At 41.7% G+C, this 21003-nt stretch overlaps 1 protein-coding gene and 3 long non-coding RNA genes across 4 annotated transcripts in view; 1 reads left to right on the forward strand and 3 right to left on the reverse strand.

Moving 5' to 3' along the window:
• Window positions 1-7112, reverse strand: part of LOC113600674 (uncharacterized) — a 261381-nt gene extending 254269 nt beyond the window's left edge. Inside the window, exon 1 of the long non-coding RNA XR_003421783.2 lies at window positions 4378-7112. This is a non-coding gene — a long non-coding RNA (uncharacterized LOC113600674). The remainder of the gene's footprint in view (window positions 1-4377) is intronic.
• On the forward strand, window positions 109-9756 carry LOC113600673 (uncharacterized). Its single transcript, XR_003421782.2, has 3 exons — window positions 109-436; window positions 3206-3356; window positions 8173-9756. It is a non-coding gene; the product is annotated as an uncharacterized LOC113600673 (long non-coding RNA).
• Window positions 9757-13864: 4108 nt separating this feature from the next.
• On the reverse strand, window positions 13865-17940 carry FABP5 (fatty acid binding protein 5). The gene is made up of 4 exons (XM_027064324.2): window positions 17777-17940; window positions 15115-15287; window positions 14616-14717; window positions 13865-14122 (listed from the first exon to the last, which is right to left on the reverse strand). The coding sequence occupies exons 1-4, from the start codon at window positions 17853-17855 to the stop codon at window positions 14069-14071; spliced, it is 408 nt and encodes a 135-aa protein (XP_026920125.1). The 5' UTR covers window positions 17856-17940; the 3' UTR covers window positions 13865-14068.
• A 2183-nt stretch (window positions 17941-20123) lies between these two features.
• Window positions 20124-21003, reverse strand: part of LOC113600676 (uncharacterized) — a 74626-nt gene continuing 73746 nt past the window's right edge. Inside the window, exon 4 of the long non-coding RNA XR_003421786.2 lies at window positions 20124-20375. This is a non-coding gene — a long non-coding RNA (uncharacterized LOC113600676). The remainder of the gene's footprint in view (window positions 20376-21003) is intronic.

The following is a 21003-nucleotide window of genomic DNA, read 5'->3' on the forward strand; positions in this document are numbered from 1 at the left end:
GCTCTGTCTCTCTCTGTCTCAAAAATAAATAAACGTTTAAAAAAAAAAAAAGGAAATAATATTTGTATCTACCTCATTGGTTTTAGGACTAAATGAAACCATGCGACGTTCTCACCTCAGTATCTGGCACTACTGGAAGAATAGTCCTGAGATTCATGATCTGGAGCCAGAAGTATCCATATGTTCTTGGTTCTGCTTATGTTTCCTCTATATGCTATACACCAAATATTTCATCACAGGCAGATAAACTATCAATTATCAAAGGCAAAGGTGAGCATTAGGAATTTCTGAAAGGATCTGGACACTGTCACATGAAAGGAGTTTCAGGGAAGCTGGCGGCAGATTCCAGCATCTCACTACCCTCTAACCAAGAACTTGGCACTAGATTCTTCTACGTGAGCCTACGTACCAAGACGCTTTGTGCTGGCTTATTCAGGTTTGTTGTCCCTGTGGTTGCAAGTAATATTGTGCTGTAAAAAATTAACATTTAAAGTTTACATAGCTGTAAGAGTGCCTGGCTGGCTCAGTGGGTTAGGTGCCCACTCTATTTTTTTTAATCTTTATTTATTTTTGAGAGAGAGAGACAGAGTGTGAGCAGGGGAGAGGCAGAGAGAAAGGGAGACACAGAATCCAAAGCAGGCTCCAGGCTCCGAGCTGTCAGCACAGAGCCTGATGCAGGGCTTGAACTCACCAACCAGCGGGAGATCATGACCTGAGCCGAAGTGAGACGCTTAGCTGACTGAGCCACCCAGGCGCTCCATGTTTAATGCATTTCTTTTGGACATTCAAAATACTACCTGGCACATAGAAAAGTCTTCAAAAAAATAATTTGTTGAATACATAAATTACTGTTAGTCAAATGATTGGGGAAAGGGAGGATAATTACAGGTCCATAATCTCTCATCCACCAATCCAAAATCCAAAGCTCTGAAAACTGATTTTTTAAAATAATTTAGTTGGTGGCAAAATCTAATTGGAGCTGAACTCATCTGGCAGCAAAACCTGAGATAAACTGATGCAGGGCCATACATAGTCTTTGTTCACTATGTTCATAGTCTTTGTGTGAATATTCATGTTTCCTTGCAGGTATATTAATGTGTTTGATGATAGGGTACCACCCCCGAGTGCCTCTGGGAGAGTTATGTAATATATGGGTTAATTTATGGTTTCATTTGTGCATTATATTAACATTCTAAAATGCAGAGCAAATTCTGGAGGCACCTGGCTGGCTCAGTGGGTTGAGCATCTGACTCTTGATTTAGGCTCGGGTCATGATCTTGCAGTTTGTGAGTACAAGCCCCACCGTGGTTCCATTCCCACGTGGGGCTCTGTGCCGACAGCGTGAGGCCTGCTTGGGATTCTCTCTCCGTCTCTCCCCTTCTCTCTCTCTCTGCCCCTACCCCGCTCACACTCTCTCTCTCAAAAGAAATAAATTAAAAAAAAAATTTTAATGCAAAATAAATTCTGAACTCAAAAATATATCTGGCCCTAAGGATTGAGATATATGTGTCTCTACCTCTTTTTAAAGTTTCCACGTGACTTCCCAGCAGAGCTTGACCCAGTCCATACCCACCTGCCCCAGCACAATGCTTCCTCCTCAGGGGCTCCACCTGGCTTTACATCAAGTTTCTTCCATCCTCTGGCCATTTACTCTTTTTGCTAAAAATTCTCTCCCCTCTTTGTCTCCTGCCTGGTTCCTTTTCTTCCTTCAGGATTAAGCTTAAATTTCTCCTCATCAGAGAGGCTGTCCCTACCTTACCCATTATGGGTTCCTGCCGTTATTCTTCATCAAGCATCCTTTTTGTCCTTTATAGCAATTGTGTCAATCTATAATTATTACACTAGCTTTTTTAATGTTTGTTTATTTATTTATTTGGAGGGAGAGAACAAGCGCTCATGCATGAGCGAACGAAGAGCAGGGAGAAAAAGAGAGAGAGAATCCCAAGCAGGCTCTGCACTGTCAGCACAGAACTTCAAAGAACCCTGATGTGGGGCTTGAACTCATGAACTGTGAGATCGTGACCTGGGCCGAAATGAAATGTCGGACACTTAATTGGCTGAGCCACCCAGGTGCTCCTACGTTAGTTTTGGGGTTTGTCCATCTCTCCCTGCTGACTCTAAGCTCCATAAAGACAAGAACTTTCCACCTTCATCCAGTTTTTTATACCCAGCCCTTGGCATGATGTCTGGTACATTGTGGGGGCCCCACATACATTTGCTGAAGTGAATGAATCAATTAATCAATCAATCCATCTCAAACATACTGACAATGGGGTGGGACACTTAGACCTCATCAGCTAACTAATCAAAGTTAATACAATAAGGAAGACATAACTTGTATATGAGATATGAAATTTGTATATAAGTTCATTCTTGATATAAGGAAAGTTCTCCTAGATCAAAACGAATGACTGCAAGTTTATAAAACTTAGGTACAATGAAATAAGAGACATGATAGACAAAATGTGATTCTCTACTTGCAAATATTCTGATGACATTTTTATGAAATCATCCCTTAGATTTATTGCCTTCACTAACATTGTGTTGGCTCATTCTGGTCTGGTGTCTTACTTCTTATTTTAATGTGTCTTTGTGCCCCTGATATGTGGAATTGAAATAGCATTACTTCCCCATCATACAGAATCTACCCAAACATACAGAATCAACACTGATTGAAATTGTCTAGGATTCTAGGATTATTTCCTATTTCCAGAAAAAAGAATTTAACTTATCATCAGAAACTTCTACTGACATGTTACTCATTTCAAGATGAAATCAGAAAGTTTTGAGATGATCTTATCTGTGTCATGATGATTTCTCCAAGGTTTCTGGGTGTGGTATGCATTTCGTAAAATGATGCATTACACAGGTTAACCTCCAGAACTGGCAGTTTGCCAGAAGTCTGCCTGTTCCAGAAAGAGTGGCATATTTCCCACTCCCTCTGTGTTTCTGCCCTGTGTGGCTAAGGAAGGAAGCTGAATTTAGTGGTTAGTGCAATAGACTGAGTCAGCAAGCTTTGCTTCTATATTTGGCTGTGTGATTTACTGAAAACCTTTGTCAAACCAACTCTGTCTAAACCATGAAAGAAATCTTTGTTCTCTTATATGTAACTTTTCAAACTTCTGAGTGAACGCTATCTTCATTACTACTGTTCTGAAATTCTGAAACATATCACTGGGATTTTTCTCCCCTGTGTTTCTTGCAGAAAAGTAATAAACTGACACACCGACCAAGCAAGAAACAAACTACACAAAACACCAGGACATCAGTGGCATAAGCAAACAGATTTCACGTGACCTCGCAGGGCCATCCACACAGACAAGAATGAGAATACAGGCCCTTGGAGTTGTGCCCAGGTAAACACCATGGTCTTGCATAAAGCCCAGCAAACGAGAAAGAGCCAAACTGTCCCACCATAAATAAAATATTGATTCTTTAACTTGTCCATGAGGGTTGACTTTAGAATCAGGATTTCCCTACCTTTAGATATTTAATTGTATAAAGGAAAAAAGGTGTTCCTTGTGAAAATAGTTTAAGTGCTTCTTGGAGGCAAAATATTTTCTAGGGTAGATGTTTCTTTAATCAGGTACTACTAAATTCTACAACTTTTTGAGGTCAGCCTTGTCTGCAACCTGGCAATACCTGGCCTATGTCTAGCTGAAGGGTAAATACTTCTTAAATCTCTTTAAAAGATTCTATTACATCAATGTATAAAAATGTTCATTGAACCAGAGTTAATAACTGAAAACTTAAAAAAAAACCTTCAGTGTTTATCATTAGGCAATTGCTAAAATAAATAACAGAGTTGAAGTAAAGTTAAATATGATGGAATTAAAAAACAACATGGACAGGGTGGTTCAAGTCAGCAGTTTAGGAAGGAAGATCCTGAATTCAGCTGCACCCACAGACACAACAAATCGAGAGAGCCACATATGCAGCAATTCTCTCTGAAAGAAAAAAACCCTGAAAACCAGCTGAACAGACTCGCCACAACAAATGATAAAAAGGCCACATCAAGACTGGCAGGGCAAGCTAGACAGCTCTTTCCAAAAACCCCAACCCTCCCCACCCCCCCCAGCAACCTACAATCCGAAGGAGCCAGGAGGGGCCTCACAAACACTGAACTTCTCTCTGGGGAGGAAGGGTACGTGCTCACCATCGGGCACCCCAACCCTTAGCCTTGCCCCAGAGAGGTAGCTCCCAAAATACCTGGCTTTGAAAACCAGTGGGGCTCACGTGCAGGAGAAACATACCATAGAGGACAGAGATTCCACTCTTAGAAGGCTCACACACAGACTTATTTGCTCCAGGACCCAGCGTAAAAGCAACAGATTGAAAAATGCCTAGGCCATATGTGAAGGAGATTCATTTGCTAACCTTAAGTCACTTGCTGGCGGTGCAGAAGCTTGTTGGGACTCTCTCTGGGTCGGAGGCACAGGCGGGAGCCATCTTCACACTCTCCCTCTGCCTTGCTGATTGCAGGTGTGCGTGGATGTCGTTTTTTTATCCTTACTCTAGCCTGTAAGTGTCAGCAGGTGAGCACTCCACCCTCCACACCATTCCTGCATTTTTGTATACTAACAATGAACTATCAGAAAGAGAATTTAAGAGAATAATCCCATTTATAAGTGCATCAAAAAGACTAAAATATCTAGAAATAAATTTAAGCAAGGAGGTAAAAGATCTGTACTCTGAAAACTCTGAGACATTGATGAAATAAATTGCAGAAGACACTAATAAATGGAAAGCTATTTTGTGCTCATGGGTTGGAAGAATTAATATTGTTAAAATGTCCATCTTACCAAATGAAATCTGTAGATTCACTGCAATCCCTATCAAAATTCCAATGGTATTTTTCCACAGAAATAGAACAAACAATTCTAAAATTTGTGTGGAACCACAAAAGATCCTGAATAGCCAAAACAATCTTGAGAAAGAATAACAAGGCTGGAGAGCTCACACTCCCAAATTTCAAACTATACTATAAAATAATAGTAATCAAAACAGTATGGTATTTGCATAAAAACAGACACATAGATCATTAGAATAATAGAGTCCACAAATAAACCCATGCATATATGATCAGTTGATTTACAACAAAGGATGCAAGAATATATATACAATGGGGAAAGTACAATGTTTTCAATAAATGGTGTTGGGAAAACTGGAGGGCCACATGCAAAAGAATGAAACTGGACCATTAATCTTATACCATACAAAAAACCAACTCAAAATGGATTACACCTGCATAGAAGACTGGAAACCATAAAAGTCCTAGAAGAAATCATAGAGGGTCTGCTCCTTGAGACTGCTCTTCATAATATTTTTTCAGCTCTGACTCCAAAGGCAGTGGTGACAAAAGTAACAATATATAAGTGGGACTACATCAAACCAAAAAGCATCTGCACAGGGAAGGAAACAATCAACAGATGAAAATGCAACCTACTGAGTGGGAGAATATATTTGCAAGGCATATATCTGAGAGGTGGGTAACAGCCAAAATATATAAAGAATTTATTCAACTCAAAAACAAAAAAAAAATACATAATCCAATTACAAATGGACAGAGGATCTGAATATACATTTTTCCAAGGAAGACATGCACATGGCCAAATAGGCACAGGAAAAGATGCTCAACATCACTAATCATCAGGGAGATGCAAATTAAAATCACGATGAAATATAATCTCACACTTGTCAGAATAGCTATTATCAAAAATATAAGAAATAACAAATGCTGACATGGCTGTGGTTATAGAGAACACTTGTGCCCTATTGGTAGAAGTGTAGATTGGTACAACCACCATGCAGATTATTCCTCAAAAAGGAAAAATAGAACTACCATATGATCCAGCAATTCCACTTCTCGGTATTTCTCTGAAGAAAACGAAAACATTAATTTGAAGATATACACATCCCCACATTCACTGAAACATTATTTACAATAGCTAAGATATGGAAACAACCTAAGTGTTTATCAATGGATGAACGGATAAAGAAGATGTGATATACATATAAAGTGGAATACTATTCTGCCATAAAAAGAATGAAATCTTGCCATTTGCAACAACATGGATGGACCCAGTGGGTAATATGGTAAGTGAAATAAGTCAGATAAAGGCAAACACCATATGATTTCACTTAAATGTGGAATCTAAAAACATAACACATGAACAAACAAAACTCAAAGATATAGAAAATAGAATGGTGGTCGCTAGTGGGGAGGGATGTTGGGGTGTGGCTGAAATAGGTGAAAGGGATCCAAAGGTACAAACTTCCAGTCATAAATAAGTCATGGGAATGTAAGGTACAGCATGATGACTATAGTCAATAACATTGTATTATATATTTAAAAGTTGTTAAGAAAATAGATCTTGAAAGTTCTCATAAGGGAAAAAAACTTAATTTTTCTGGTAACTTTGTATGAGGACAGATGGTAACTAGATTTATTGTGATGATCACTTTGTGATGTATACAAATAGCAAATCATTATGTTGTATACCTGAAACTAATATAATGTTATATTATATTCAATTGTATTATATTCAATTAAAAAGTAAATACTTAAGTTAAAGAACTAATGCGAATGTTATATTCAATTATATTATATTCAATTATACTTCAATTAAAAAGTAAATATTTGAGCTAAAAAGCAAGACTAGAATATTGGTTTGTATGATCCCATGTATGAAATGTTTTGGATCTATATACACATAGATGCATAAAGAAGAATCTGAGTATTCATAAGTAAATATTAATATTGATATTCTATGGAATATCAATGAGACTTCCAGGGCTCTTTTATTTTCTTCTTTGTACTTTTCTGTGGTATTTTTTTCTGTAGTATTTTCTAATATATTATTCATTTAATCCTTAAAAATATAAATATAGCTGTTTATATTAAAATGTTTTTAAATTTTTCTTAGAGAAGCAAGTAAATAAGAAGTTAAACATCACCCAATAGCAAGAGATAACCACTGTTACCATTTTTTATGTTTTTCTACATATATGCACATATTGTTACACAATGGGACAACATGTACATAATATAGTCAAATTTTCTTTTCACTTTCCAGTGCATTATGAAGCTTTTCCCAAGATCTTAGTAGTCTTTTATTGTTTATGCCTGTTAGCATTGTATCATATGTTCATACCATTATTATTTAAGCAATTCCCCACTTTCTAGAAGTTACGTGCCTTCCAATTCTCTGCTAGAGTACATAGCACTCTGATGAACATCCTCATCCCCAAATTTTCAACTATTAGGAACACTTTTTCTAATTCGGGAGAAGATGAAGCCAGCTCATCTACCATCAGACAAAAGCCAATTGTTTCATTTGTTGCCAAAAACACAGTTCAGCCTCTCAGCCACTTCTGGAACCAGAAATAAATGCTCCATGGTAAAACCAGCCCTGTAAATTGGGCTTGTAATCTTGTTTCCCAGATCCATGACAAATAATTCCTCACTATTTTATTAGCTCTTTGTCACATTAAAGACATTTAAAAAAATATTTTTTCCAGTATTTTCCATTGTTTTTAGTAAGAGGGTTTTTCTAAACATCAAGTTTTCTATTACAGAAAGTGAAACTAAGTTTATTATTATTATCTTTTTGTCTTCTGCCCTTTCCTACTCCAGACCCTCCAATGGTTTCTTCCTACCCTCAGATAAACCCCAGATCCCACATGCTCTGTTTCCTACCCAAGTATTAGACTATATTGTGCCCTTCAGGGCTTCACTTTCAACAAGCTTCTGTCACTCTGTCACTTGGTTTGTCCACCCCTTAGGGCTATTGTAGTCGCTAACCTCTCTGCCTAGAGAGGGAACAAAAATACTCTGTTTCCAGGTGTTTTCTTGCTTACTTTCTGCTCATTATTCAAGTCTCGGTTCAAACATTCCCTTCCTGAGAGGCCTTCCCTGACCATCCCATATAAAGTAGCTTCAACCCTACTCACTGCTTATCACACTACTGTTTTAATATTATTTTCTTGCTGCATTTATCGCTCTGTGCCATCTGTTACAATTGTCTGTCCACGATTCTATCTTCTCACACGACGATGTTAGTTCCATGAAAAAGGAAAGGCCCCTGACCCTGCTCTATCTTGTTCACCATACCATGTGACATCGGCACCATAGCAAGCACTCTTCCAGAAGTATCATTGTTCTCTTCTCAGGCATTTTCAAAGTGTGCAGAGTAGAAGAAGGACGAATGGGAGGAGCCGACGGACTTGATCCCAAGGAAATGTTCACATATGATCTGGTGACTGGTCTGACAGACCAGATGTCATAAGTCTCGAGTTATTTTCCAGTTGCTGTGAGACCAGTGACAAGTCATACCACCCTGCGTTTCACAATATTTCAAAACATGTGTCACGCAGCTCTTTAAACCAGTTTACCAGCTTCATCATTTCTTCCTACTAATCCACATCACACATGACCTACTAAAGGGCAGTGAATTCTAAGAGGACAACACCAGAAAAGGAAAACAGTGAGTACATGAAACCCAGGAAAAAGCCATCACTATTCTCATAAACTTAAAAGTGAATTTAAAATACAACAAGCACTAATAATCATTGATTAATAAGCCACAGGAATTGAATAATAACCGAAGTTGCGCAGGCAGCATTACAATCTAGGTAGTAAACACATGGTTCCCAAACTTGTATTTTTATTATTTTACTCTGAGAGAGTGCACATATGCGCAATCGGGGTGGGCAGGGGACAGAGGGAGAGGGAAAGAGAATGTTAAGCGGCTCCACCCTCAGGCTCCACCCCCAGGGCCGAGCCCAACAGCCAGGGCTTGATCTCACTCCCCTTGAGTCCTGACCTGAGTCAAAACTTAGACTTGGGCTCTCAACCAACTGAGCTACCCAGCCCACCCCATGCTTTTTTAAATTATAGCACAAACACCAGATTTGGGGAAAGCAGTTGAGATTAAGACTCAAGAAACCACTGAATGACAATAAAGGCAACATAATTCTACTTGCATATAACTAAACCTCATGTTGCCTACAAAGATTGCACGGCTGATTGCACCGCTGTGATTCAACATAATCATTCACCCTTAGGCACTCAGATTGTGTTTGAAGAAAACAGTTCATGCCCTTGTAGCGCTCAAAGACATAATCCAAAAGTTAAGTCATCTCTTGCCTGCATATTTTTCTTTGGTGAGGGTTTGATTTATATGAATCCATCTTATTTGTAGTAAATTATATCTAATCTGCACCATGTTCCACAAACAACTCAGATCAAGTTCTGTCTGATACACATTGCCTGTTGGCCGTACTCAGCTGTAGTAAGATAAATTTTACACGTTGATCGAAATTGGGCAGCCTATTTACTGGTAGAGCAGAATGTCATGACCTACCAGTTCAGAAGAATGATGGAATCCCTCACTCCCTATTCCATCCGTATTCTATCATTATCAAGCACACTATTCTAGTGTAAGTAAAAGACCAGATTAAATTTCAACAGTGTGGACAAAGGGCAGGAAATATGGTTTCAAAAATAAATTGAAGTAAAATCATGAAGGGTCTTAAATAATATTAAAATGTGTTAAACAAGTACAAAGAAGCCATTAATTAAAGAATCTAATCATTCAACGGTATTTATTGAGTATCTCCTGTGTGCCAAGTTGCTTCCTAATCGAGTGCTAGAGAACGCTGTTAAAATAAAGTCCCTTCTTCATGGACTTCTTACATTCCAGTGGGAGAGATGGATAATAACCTCCTCCCCATCCAAAGTTTTAAGTAGATATATAGCTAGTCGGGACTGATGGTAAGGATAAGGGCAGTGTAGGGGAACAGGGAGTATGGGGGAGGTGTGATAGCTATTACATATAGTGTGGTCTGGGAATGACTTATTCCTAGGGGAACATTTGAGAAGACACCTGAAGGAAGTGAGAAAGCTGAAAAACCTGGGTTGCAGATTCCTTACGAAAGACTGTTATAGGCAGAGGCAACAAGTGCAAACATCCTGAGGCAGGAGCACACTTGTGTCAACAACAGTCAAATGCCTGGGGTCCCTGGGTGGCTCTGCAGGTTGGGAGACTGACTTCAGCTTAGGTCATGATCTTGCAGTCCCTGAGTTTGAGCCCCACATTGGGCTCTATTTTGTGGCCAGCTCAGAGCCTGGAGCCTGCTTCAGATTCCGTGTCTCCCCTTCTCTCTGCCCCTCCCCCACTTGTGTGCGCGCGCGCGCGCGCTCTCTCTCTCTCTCTCTCAAAAATAAATAAAAACATTAAAAAAAAAAAAGTCAGTGCCTGAAGGGAAATGTGTGAGAGGGGCGCAATAGGAGAAGAAATCAGGAGAGGAATTGGGAAGTTGGGAGACACAGGCAAGAATAGATAGGACCTCTGTAAAGACTTCGGCTTCTTTTTTTTAAATTTTTTTTAATGTTTATTTATATTTTGAGAGAGAGACAGAGAAGAGAAAGGGACAGAGACAGAGATTGAGTTGGGGGAGGGCAGAGAGAGATGGAGACATAGAATCCAAAGCAGGCTCCAGGCTCCGAGCTGTCAGCACAGAGCCCAACGTGGGGCCTGAACTCACAATCTATGAGATCATGACCTGAGCTGAAGTCAGATGCTAAACCGACTGAGCCACCCACGTGCCCCAAGACTTTGGCTTCTTAACAGAGGATTATATACTTTAACCTTGTTTTTTAAAATGATAGCTCTGGGAGAATAAAAATGCCAACAGGAGAGCAGAGGAGAGATGGTGTTTGAACCAGGATGGTATCTGCCGAAGAGGTGAAAAGTAACTGAATTCTAAATATATTCTGAGGGTAAAGTTGAAATAATTTGCTTACAGATTAGATTTGGTATGAAAAAGAAAAGAATTAAAGATTACTCCTAGGCTTTCATGTTGGGAACTGGAAAAATGCCATTTCCACGTACTAAGATGGAGAATACTGCAAGAGGAGTAGGTTTGGGATCAAAATTAAGAGACTCAGTTTTAGAAAACATGAGGTTAGCATCATGGGTATTTAAATTTACATTTTAATTGATTAAATTTGAGCAAAATAAAAAATTCAATTCCTCAATTGCACTTACTACATTTCAAGTGCTCAATACCCACAAACACATGTCTGGTGGCCACTCTATTGGATAGTGCAGATGTTATAGCCTGTTTCACCACAGAAAGTTCTATTCAGCAGTACTCGAGAGGCATTGGGTCTTTACTATGTGCTGGACCTTGGGCTAAGTGCTTTACATACATTATCTCATTTAATATTTAGAACAATGCTGAGTCAGACAATGTGGTATCTTATTACAAAGAAGGTAGGTAACTAAGGATCAGAAGTCAAGTAATTTGCCGAGTTACACAGTTCTTAAAGGGTAGGGAGCCAGAACTGGATTACAGGACTTTCTGCTTCCAAAGCCCAAGCACTTACATCATCATATTATAGTTTAGGAAGATTAAACAAGTTTGAAATTAAACATGGCATCTATAAGGAAATGTCTACTAGGTTATCAGCAACAAAGGATTGAAGCATAGAAAACAGGAGACCTGATAGATCTGGGGTAAAAGTGAATCCCCGAGAGATCCCGTGTGTTGTAGAACTAGCCAGAATACATTCCAGCATATGTCCATTTAAAAGAAAACAAAAATACTCAATGAAGGCACTACTTTCTACCTTTTGCTAAGTGTCACTTTTGCAAGTGACATTAAATGATTGCTTAGCAGAAAGAAGGGCTTACCTGACACCAGGTGACATGGAGTTGAGATACACTGCTCTATCTAGTAGTTCTCAACCGGGTATGGTACATACCCTTATAGGACATATGGAAGTGTATGGGATGTTTGGGGTAGGCTGATGGGTGCCATGAGCATTCTGTGGCCATGATCTTAGGATGCGAAGTCGAAGGACGCTTGCCATCTGCCAGCACAGTAGAAAATTCTCTCACCCAAAATGTGAACAGTACCCATGTAAGGTACATGAGCCTACTATCCTGCAAGCAATACTCCACAGTCCATAAACTGAGGCAGTGTAGGCATTAGAGCCGGGTGGCTAGAAGCACAGGCTTTACAGTTAGATAAATGTGTGCTCCTATGTGTTCTCTGACTTGTATCCACTGTATGGCTTGGGACCATTACCTAGACTCTGTGCTTTAGTTTAATCTAAATGCAGAAAACAATTGTTAATGAACATAATCTAGGGTGGTTCTAAGAACTACAAAACTTTTATAGTACTTGGTCCAGGGTCTGGTTCAGAGAGAGTTGTATAAGTGTATACTATTGTTCGAAGTTGAAAAAGAGGATGGAAGAGGAACTCTAGCATGAAGACTAAAATAAGCAAGATGGAAATTCAAATAGAAAAGGAAGTTTAGAGCAGCACCATCCGATAAAAAAACACAGACACAAAAATGCTAGCACACATAATTTAAAATTTTCCCCTAGACACGTTAAGAAAAAGTAAGAAACAGGTAAAATTATTTTTTTTTAATTTAGAATATTTAGGTAACCAACTATATCCAAAATGTTATTTCAATTTGCAACCAATATTTTAAAAAAGAGGAATTTAACCTTTTTTTGTATCAAGTCTGAAATCCAATATGTATTTCACTTCCAACACATCTCAACTGAGATGAGCCACATTTCAAGTCCTCAACATCCATCTGTGGCTCATGGCTACATGTATATTTTTTTGTTTATTTTTATTTTGAGAGAGAGCAAGAGTGTGAGAGAGGGGCAGAGAGTGAGGGACAGAGAGAATCCCAAGCAGGCATCAGCACAGAGCCCAACTCAGGGCTCTATCTCTTTAACCATGAGATCATGACCTGAGCTGAGATCAAGAGTGAGTCACTTAACCAACTGAGCCACCCCGCGCCCCTTAGGGCTCCATATTGGACAGCACAGGGCTGGAGTGTCAGTGAGCTGAGCTCTTTCCCTGACTGCAAGCTTTCAGCAATTCTGAAGATTCTTACCAGCTAACATTTCAACGCATGGAGGGTGGTTTTGCAGGTCTCAATTATTACATTTGAGGGACTTTATAGACTCGGGATCTTAATACAAGCTGATAAAGAGGCAGTGTTGCAGAATGACTGAACATGGAGTATACTCTATAAGATGCAGGTTCCCAATCCAGCACTACTACTTCCTATATCCTTTAACAGATTTGCTAGTCGAAACCTGTTTTCTTATTTACAGAATTGAGATAATGGTACTACTTCCTTGAAGTGTTACCTCGGCTATCTTGCATACAAAGCTTTAGCCCAATGTCTACAAGCTACTTCTCCAAATGTGAACTGCAGATGTTTGTATTTGGGTTTGAGAACTAGAACAGAGGTTCGTCAGAATTCTGGTTATTCTTTATATAGATACACAGGCAGCATTTTAGAACTCTGTTACTTCTATGGCTTTTGTTAATGAGCAGATTGTGTTCTTCCAAAGTTGGTGTTTCTCCTCACAGTGAGGGGCAATGATTGGACCTTGTACCCAGATATGCCTCAACAGCTAGATCACTGCCTGGCACATGGCACGTCCTCAGAAAATTAGTTAAGAGAATCTGGGGTTGCAGAATTCCTGAATAATAGCTATAAGTGCACCGTTAAAAGTATAATCATTGGTCAATGATGGTAATTTAACTTTTATTCTAATGTTTAAATTATAAAGATTATGTAACAATTTTTAATGAGAATAGTCTTTGCCAGAAATTTAAGATCTTTGAGTTGATACAAAGTTCTAATGGTGTAGGGCAAGCTTAAATGATTGGTAGTGTATCTGCCACAGAAGTAGTTCTCTATATAAATTACTAAAGTTTATCTCAATTTAGGACCCTTAAGACTACTCCAGAATTTATTCAATTCATACTTATTAAAATTCACCACTAATTTCCTATGAAATTTAAAAAAGCATACAACACTGGCATAGCACAAACACATTTATTTACTAACCCAAGGGATGATCCTAATTAAATCAACACTTTGAAATAGCTGCATGTAAAATGTTTGTGATAAAGATAATTGAACACAGTGATGAAAAAAAAAAAAAGCATATGGAGATTTGCTCATTGAACTGAGCTTGTTCATCCTCACAGCTAATTCCTGTCCAAATGATGATGGAATTTTTACTCTACTTTTTCATAGACCCGAGTACAGGTGACATTGTTCATGACGCACTCCTAGAAGAACGATATTAAAGAGTTAGGTTAGTCATGCATCCCAGAACAATGGTAGTAGTTCAATACTAGGGTCAGCATCTTATGAAACTTTGTAATCTACTTCATAGATGGAGAAAATGGTTTGGTTTTTTTTGAGAGAGAGAGAGAGAAAATGCGCGCATGCACGTGGGGGAGGGGCAAAGTGAAGAGGAATCTTAAGCAGGCTCCATGCCCAGTACAGAGCCCCAAGTGGGGCTCCATCTCACAAACCATCAGATCATGACCTGAGCCAAAATTGAGAGTTGGAAATCTGACTGACTGAGCCATCCAGGCACCCCAGAAAATACATTCTAAAATTCCTGGGTTTGAAAAGCTAGAACCCATTATTTTGCTTATGATGTGTGTATGGCAAACTAAAGCCCTGATTTGCAAAATCTAAAGTTCTCATGTTCATGATCAGTGATATTGAACAATTAAGTGAACTATGAGTGCTAATAAGGAGATTGGCACTTACCACTACTAATTTCCCATCTTCCAATTTTCTTGTTATTGTGCTTTCCTTCCCATCCCATTCCTGATGTTGAACCAACGCGCCATTTGTAAAGGTGCAGACAGTCTGCAAAAATAACACTTTTTAATCTTCCAAAGTATGTTACAAGAAGAGTTTCCATGACTCATAACTTCCTTAATCAACATTTTTTCATCTTTTCCTTTCTGGGTCCACTTCATTAACCCATACCGACTCTATTCATAATATAGTTTATGCTTTTCAATCTAGACCCCTATAAGAGACACTCATTCTCTCATGTTTCTTAAACTATTTTTCCAAAATACACTAAGTTATGAAGCTGGTACTTTCACTAATTTGTCAAACTCAGTTCATAAACTAGTTTGACTTTTTTGTTAAGTTTTGCTCATAAACAGTAAGACTATTATTAATAAAATCTATCATTCTAGTAGTCTAGAATGGACTTTGTTAAGTCTAGAATGGATTTTGTTAAGTTATGACTGACCTGAGTTTTTCTGCCATCAGCTGTAGTTTCTTCAAACTTCTCTCCCAGGTTACATGAGAACTGTGTTGTTTTCAGAGTGCTCTCAGTTTTTATGGTGAGGTTTTTGCCATCAGAAGAGATGATACAATCTGGTTTGGCCATTGCACCCACTTTTCGCAGAGCCATGCCCACTCCTGTAGAATGTTACCCCATGTTAAGTAACAGGAAGATCAAGGCTATGGTTTACATAACAAATAGAGTAATTCAACTGCAGCTGCTATGTTCTACATATTTTCACTTATTCACTTCTCAATAACAAGTGTAAACACAAATCCAGTGCTTACCATGTGCCAGCACTTAACATGTATTGATTAATAGGAAGCCTTGCAACAACTGTGTGAGAGGTAGCACTGTCTCCATTTTACAAGAGGAAAGAGTGAGGCACTGAAGTTACTTACCGAAGCTCATCCAGCTAGGAAGTGATGGAGCTGGGAACCAAAAGAACAGACAGTTTGGCTCTAAATCTCAGCCCTTGGCCACCATGCTATGCTGGCCTTCAGAAAGTCAGGGAAGAAATCTGGATTGCTAAAACTATCTACTCAATTCTGCCAAATGTTGTATTATAGGACTCTAGCACACAGTCTGACACATCCAAGGCCCTGGATAAATCTTTGACTAATAACTACACAAAATCCAAATCAACTCTATTCAAATGTCACAAGAGTTTTTTAAGAGTTAACTCCACAATCATGATGCTAATAAACTGGGAAAAATTTACCCTCAAAAACAGTAAACATTTCAGCGCTGTGTAACTCAATTACTATATTGATATCATATTGAATTTATACTCTGTGTATTTCTCCTTAACGTTAACATTTACAAGGAAACTTAGATCTAGGCCAAACCCTGGTTTCACAGACGAGACCACAACCTAAGCAAAAATCACTGGCTTAATGATTAAAAATTCAACTAGGCTTGCAATGTCTTCTTGGTGCGTTCTCTTTTGCCATTTTGGGGGCTGGTGCCTTGTGTTGTTAGTCAGTGATTATTTATTCCCACTTTGGACAAAGGGCTCTGCTCTTCCCACACCTTGACTGCCCCCTAAGGAACTGAGCCTTGACAACCTTCATGACTCTAGAACCCTGGAAATAAACCATCTGGTAAACACATTCACTTTCAATGGGCAGAGAAATGGCATTATGTGGTCCTCACACAAGTGAACACACACACACATTTCCTGGATGTGAATGAAGTAAATGGCTTTCTCCAGAGGTCTCTTGATCTAGATAGACTTACAGCACACACACCAAAATAGTGCATTCCAGTTTTACTCACAGTATCATAAATACACTCAAGATTCACCACAGAACCAGCTTAAGCTGTCATCGTCTTGGATAAAGGCTAAGGAGTGTTTCTGAAGTGCCAGGGGGACTAGGTCTCAATAGAGGGTCTTTGTAGTAATTTTTACACCAGAAAGGAAGCCCCTTTCCAGATAAGATCCACGCTATAGGATTCGATCCCACTCCATAGTAGCTCCCTAGTGCCCTGCCACAAAGGTCCATTTTTGTTTGCTAATCCACCCATTGTGTCAAGGAGCATACTCGTTGCCACTGGCCTAGAAAAGGACAATAATAGAGAATCAAGTACAGTTCAGAGTGAGAGGAAAAACTGGAATCTTCCTCCGGAGGCTCATACTCCTGGAAGGCTGTAAGCAGTCCAGGGCTTCTGCAGGGCCACACCCATCTGGCAAGCAGCTGGCAAGCAGCCGCAGGAGGGCTCTGCAGCTTGACTGCGGTTTTCCAGTAAAACCCCCTCACCCTCAACACGCAGAGGGCAGGGCAGCGGAGGGTACCCCCCCCCCCCCCGGGCTCAGCAGGCCTCGCCGTTTCCCTGGCACAGGCCACCCGCCCACCGCGGCGCTCAGGGCGGCCAGCGCCAGCACCGCCAGCACGAGGTCGGTGTCGCCAGCGCCACGCCTCTCAGCGCCGCGCGGTAGGGGGGAAGAGGGAGGGGGACCAGGATGCCCATGTCAAACCCAAGCGCCCGGCAGGTTTAGGGAGAGGCAGCCGAGGGCGGAACGAAAGCTGAAGCGGCAGCCCCAATCGGACCTTCCAAAGGGCTTCTGCGGGGAACCGCGCCCCGGCTCCGCGCCCCCGTGGAGGAGAGCAGGGGTGGGGGAACCCGTGCTCCATCTAGCCACAAAAGAGGAGGCAGTGCCGGCGCAAGGTGGGAAAGGAGTGGGTGCCGCCACGACGGGGCGACTGGGAGAGGCAGGATGGTGGCGGGGGGACGGAGGAGGAATAGCGGGAAGAGAAAAATAGGGAAAAGTTACGGGGGCAGCCCGAAGGAGGTCGAAAGAAGTGAAGCCTGGGGTGGGAGGAAGAGGAGCGCGCTCAAGGGCAAGAAGCAGTGCGGGTGGCTGCCGCGTGGGCTAGGGGAAAGCAGAGCCGGGAGGCCCAGGAGACAGAACGTGTCGAGAATCCTCAGGCGGGCGGCAGGCGCGCGCTGCTCTCCGGGCTGCTTGCCCACGTGGTGGTGGTGGGGGGGGGGGTGATGGGAGATGCATGGGTGTACAGAGGGTACAGCCGAACACGCCCCGCCGCTGGGCTCAGCACGCTGAAGGGGACCTAGGAACAGACACACGCTCGTCACGTTACAGGCGCCGCACGGCCGGGAGCCTCACCTACTTCCTTCATGTATTCGTCAAAGCCTTTGCTCTCGACTAAGCGCCATCTTCCTACCAACTGCTGAAGGGTGGCCATGGTGGGCGCTGACGGGCGGGCGGGCGTGCAGAGCTAGCGGAGCCGAGCGGGGCGTCAGGAGCGTGGCTTGCGAGCTGCCGGCAACCGTGGCTGCTTTATAAAAGCGGCGCGTGCCGGGCGGCACCGAGAGGCCAATGAGAGACGCGCCTCGCCTGCTCCCGCCCCGCCCCCACCCCGCACGCCCCCAGGGCCTCTCTCCCCGGGTCGCCAAATGCGAACCCGTTCCACCTGCCCGGGGACGGCGGTAAGATGGCGGGAGCTTCCCACCCCCCCGCCCCCGGCGCTTCCTGCAAGCGGGAACTCGCCCGGCGCGCCCCACGCCGCCCCGGACGCCGGCGCCTGCACGTTACAGCGCCTCCGCATGGCCGGGAAGCCAGAGGGGCCACCGGGGCGCCCGGTCCCACCTCTGTTGGGCCGCACCGTTTTCCCTGCAGGCCGCCACTCTTTTTCCTTCGAAATACCCTAAAGAATCCACTAGCCCGAGCAGGGCTTGGGCGGCAGAAATTGGTTGATAGGTGGTGGTTTGGCTGAGCGATAGAGTTCTTGACCCACCTCGTCTCTGCTCTTAGCGGACTAACCCACATCCCATACCTTCCTGAGAGAATCTGTTCTCCCCCTCTTCGGGCCACCGCCCCCACCCCCCCAGTCTCCTCCACCCATGCCCAGTTTGGGCCTCAGGGCCGGTGAGTTAGATTTGAGTTAGACGATTTTATCAGAAGGTACAGGGCAGGGGAAGATGTCCTAGGAGGTTCAGTTTACAAACTACAACTCCTTAAGAAGTTTCAGTTGAAGTGACTGTCATTGCTATTAAAGGTAACCATTCAAGAATGTCACTCGTTTCTGTTCCTAGCTGAGTGAGCCCTTCATAGTCTGTCCTCAGACTCCCAAGAATTGAGACTCCAGCGCGTTTCCTCGTTGCCTTTAATTATAATAACACCCTGTATGTGTTGTGTAGAATGTTCTACTTTTCAAAGTCTACCTGTCGCAGTATTTGACTTTGTGATCCCAGGTCCTGTGGGAGTGAGTTAGGATGAGGTAAGAAAGTTGCCACACAGAGAGGCCAGCTGCCGTGATGGAGATAAGGTCCATTTACTGTGTGTCTGCTTGTGCTAGATGCTATGCTTCCCCATACTTTTTTTTTACTTAAAAAAATTTTAAGGTTTATTTTTAAGAGAGAGAGTGAGCAGGGAGTGGGGGGAGAGGCACAGAGACAGGGAGACATAGAATCTGAAGCAGGCTCTAGGCGCTGAGCTGTCAGCACAACAGAGCCCAATGTGGGGCTTGAACTCACACAGACCTGGAGATCATGACCTGATGCTTAACCGGGTGAGCCACCCAGGCACCCTGCTTCCTGGCTACTTTACATCCATTAACTCTGAGCTCCACTAAATTTTTGCAAGTGTTATTTCAATTGTTTGAAAGAGGACATAAGGCAGGGAATGTTTGCAGAGTGGACAGATCCCTGTCCAGTCCTCACTGCAGACCTTGTGGAACAGGATGGTGCCTGGCTGCCTGTAGCTGACTGCTCATGGAGCTAAGAGTTCACGGAGAACCACACCAAGATACTCGTTCATGTACGTCCTCAACAAACTGAAATCTGAGATTGGTCATTTCCCAACATGCCTCACAACATTTACTCCCTTGCACTGTATCCCTTTTATTTCAAGTCCCTGCCCTCATTGTAGGGTCACCCCAGTTTTTCTTGTGGTACCATGTTACTACTGAGTGACTCAGGCCACATCGTTGTGCCATTAAGAGCCCACATGTCCCACACCTGAGGCTATACTGCTGGAAGATGTTCAAGTTCTGAGGGCAGCTGAACAGGCCATTTGCTCAGTCAGCGATCCAAATGGTGGCTTCCAAACACTCAGGACAACCTGCTGCCCCTGCCTCCTGGGGAGGCGGCTCCTGTGTGTTTGGACTTGCATGCTTGATGTGCTGATTCAACATGTTTTATCCATTTTTGTATAGAACATGGTGAAAATGACCAGGACTCTGTCCTGGAATACTAATATTTACATTGTCATAATCAACCATATTACAGAAATATCAAAAGGAAAATGGTATTTAATACATAACTACTTAAGAAATCATTTTTAGTTGGTTAAGCATCCGACTTTGGCTCAGGTCATGATCTCACAGTTCGTGAGTTTGAGCCCCGTATCAGGCTCTGCACTGACAGTTCAGAGCCTGGAGCCTGCTTCGGATTCTGTGTCTCCCTCTCTCTCTGCCCCTCCCCTGCTCATGCTCTGTCTCTCTCAGAAAAGAAATAAACATTAAAAAAAAAAAAAAAGAAATAATTTTTGAACACAGAAGTGTTACCTAAAACTTAACTTTTAAACACACTCTTTGAGGTAATGAGTGGAAATAATCCTTTTGTGGTTAACACACACCAACAAACAACAGAAAGATATAGGCCAAAATACCTGCTCGAGTCTCTCGTGAAACAAAGAAGGGCATGGTCATTGTTTTGTGGCTCTGGGTGCCACACTTAATCCCTTGTTCTCTGATGTTTCTCACCTGTAATGTATATACAGAAAGAGATTGGAGTAGATTGTTTCTAAGGTCCCTCAAGCCCTAAATTCAGATTCCCTTCCTTTCTTAAAAATAATGGTAATGGATTTCAAGTTCTGAAAAACATTAACTACTTCCTTAACCTGCTAACTGAAGTTCTGTTCTAGGCTACTTAACTTGAACCCAATATGCAATGTAAAAACCAAAAATGTAAAAACAAATCTGATTAAAATCTGGCATGACTCTATGGGATAGTTGAGTATATCTCTTTATTGCAAAAAGGGAGCATTGCCACTTGATTGAGATTGATTATATTACTAAATATATAAATATTACTAAATATATAATCTAGGGACAAAGAAAAATAGTTTTATCTTAAACCTATCCTGACAAATGTAAGTGACTGTGCTGGTCATGCTGAAGGACTAATAACACATTATTCATATAGATGAAAATGGTTGAAGGATCAAGAATTACCAGCAACTCTTCCATCTGCAGCTGTAGAGGCCTACCATTTGTAAGACAGATGCAGTTTCACTTAATATCTCTCAAAACTCAGTTTTCTCAGCTCTGAAATTAAGGAGGTAAGAATTACACCAAATGATTTCTTAGGTTCCTTTCAGCTTACCTCCTG

The sequence above is a fragment of the Acinonyx jubatus genome, chromosome F2 (assembly GCF_027475565.1).
Source record: "Acinonyx jubatus isolate Ajub_Pintada_27869175 chromosome F2, VMU_Ajub_asm_v1.0, whole genome shotgun sequence".
Classification (NCBI taxonomy): Eukaryota; Metazoa; Chordata; class Mammalia; order Carnivora; family Felidae; genus Acinonyx; species Acinonyx jubatus.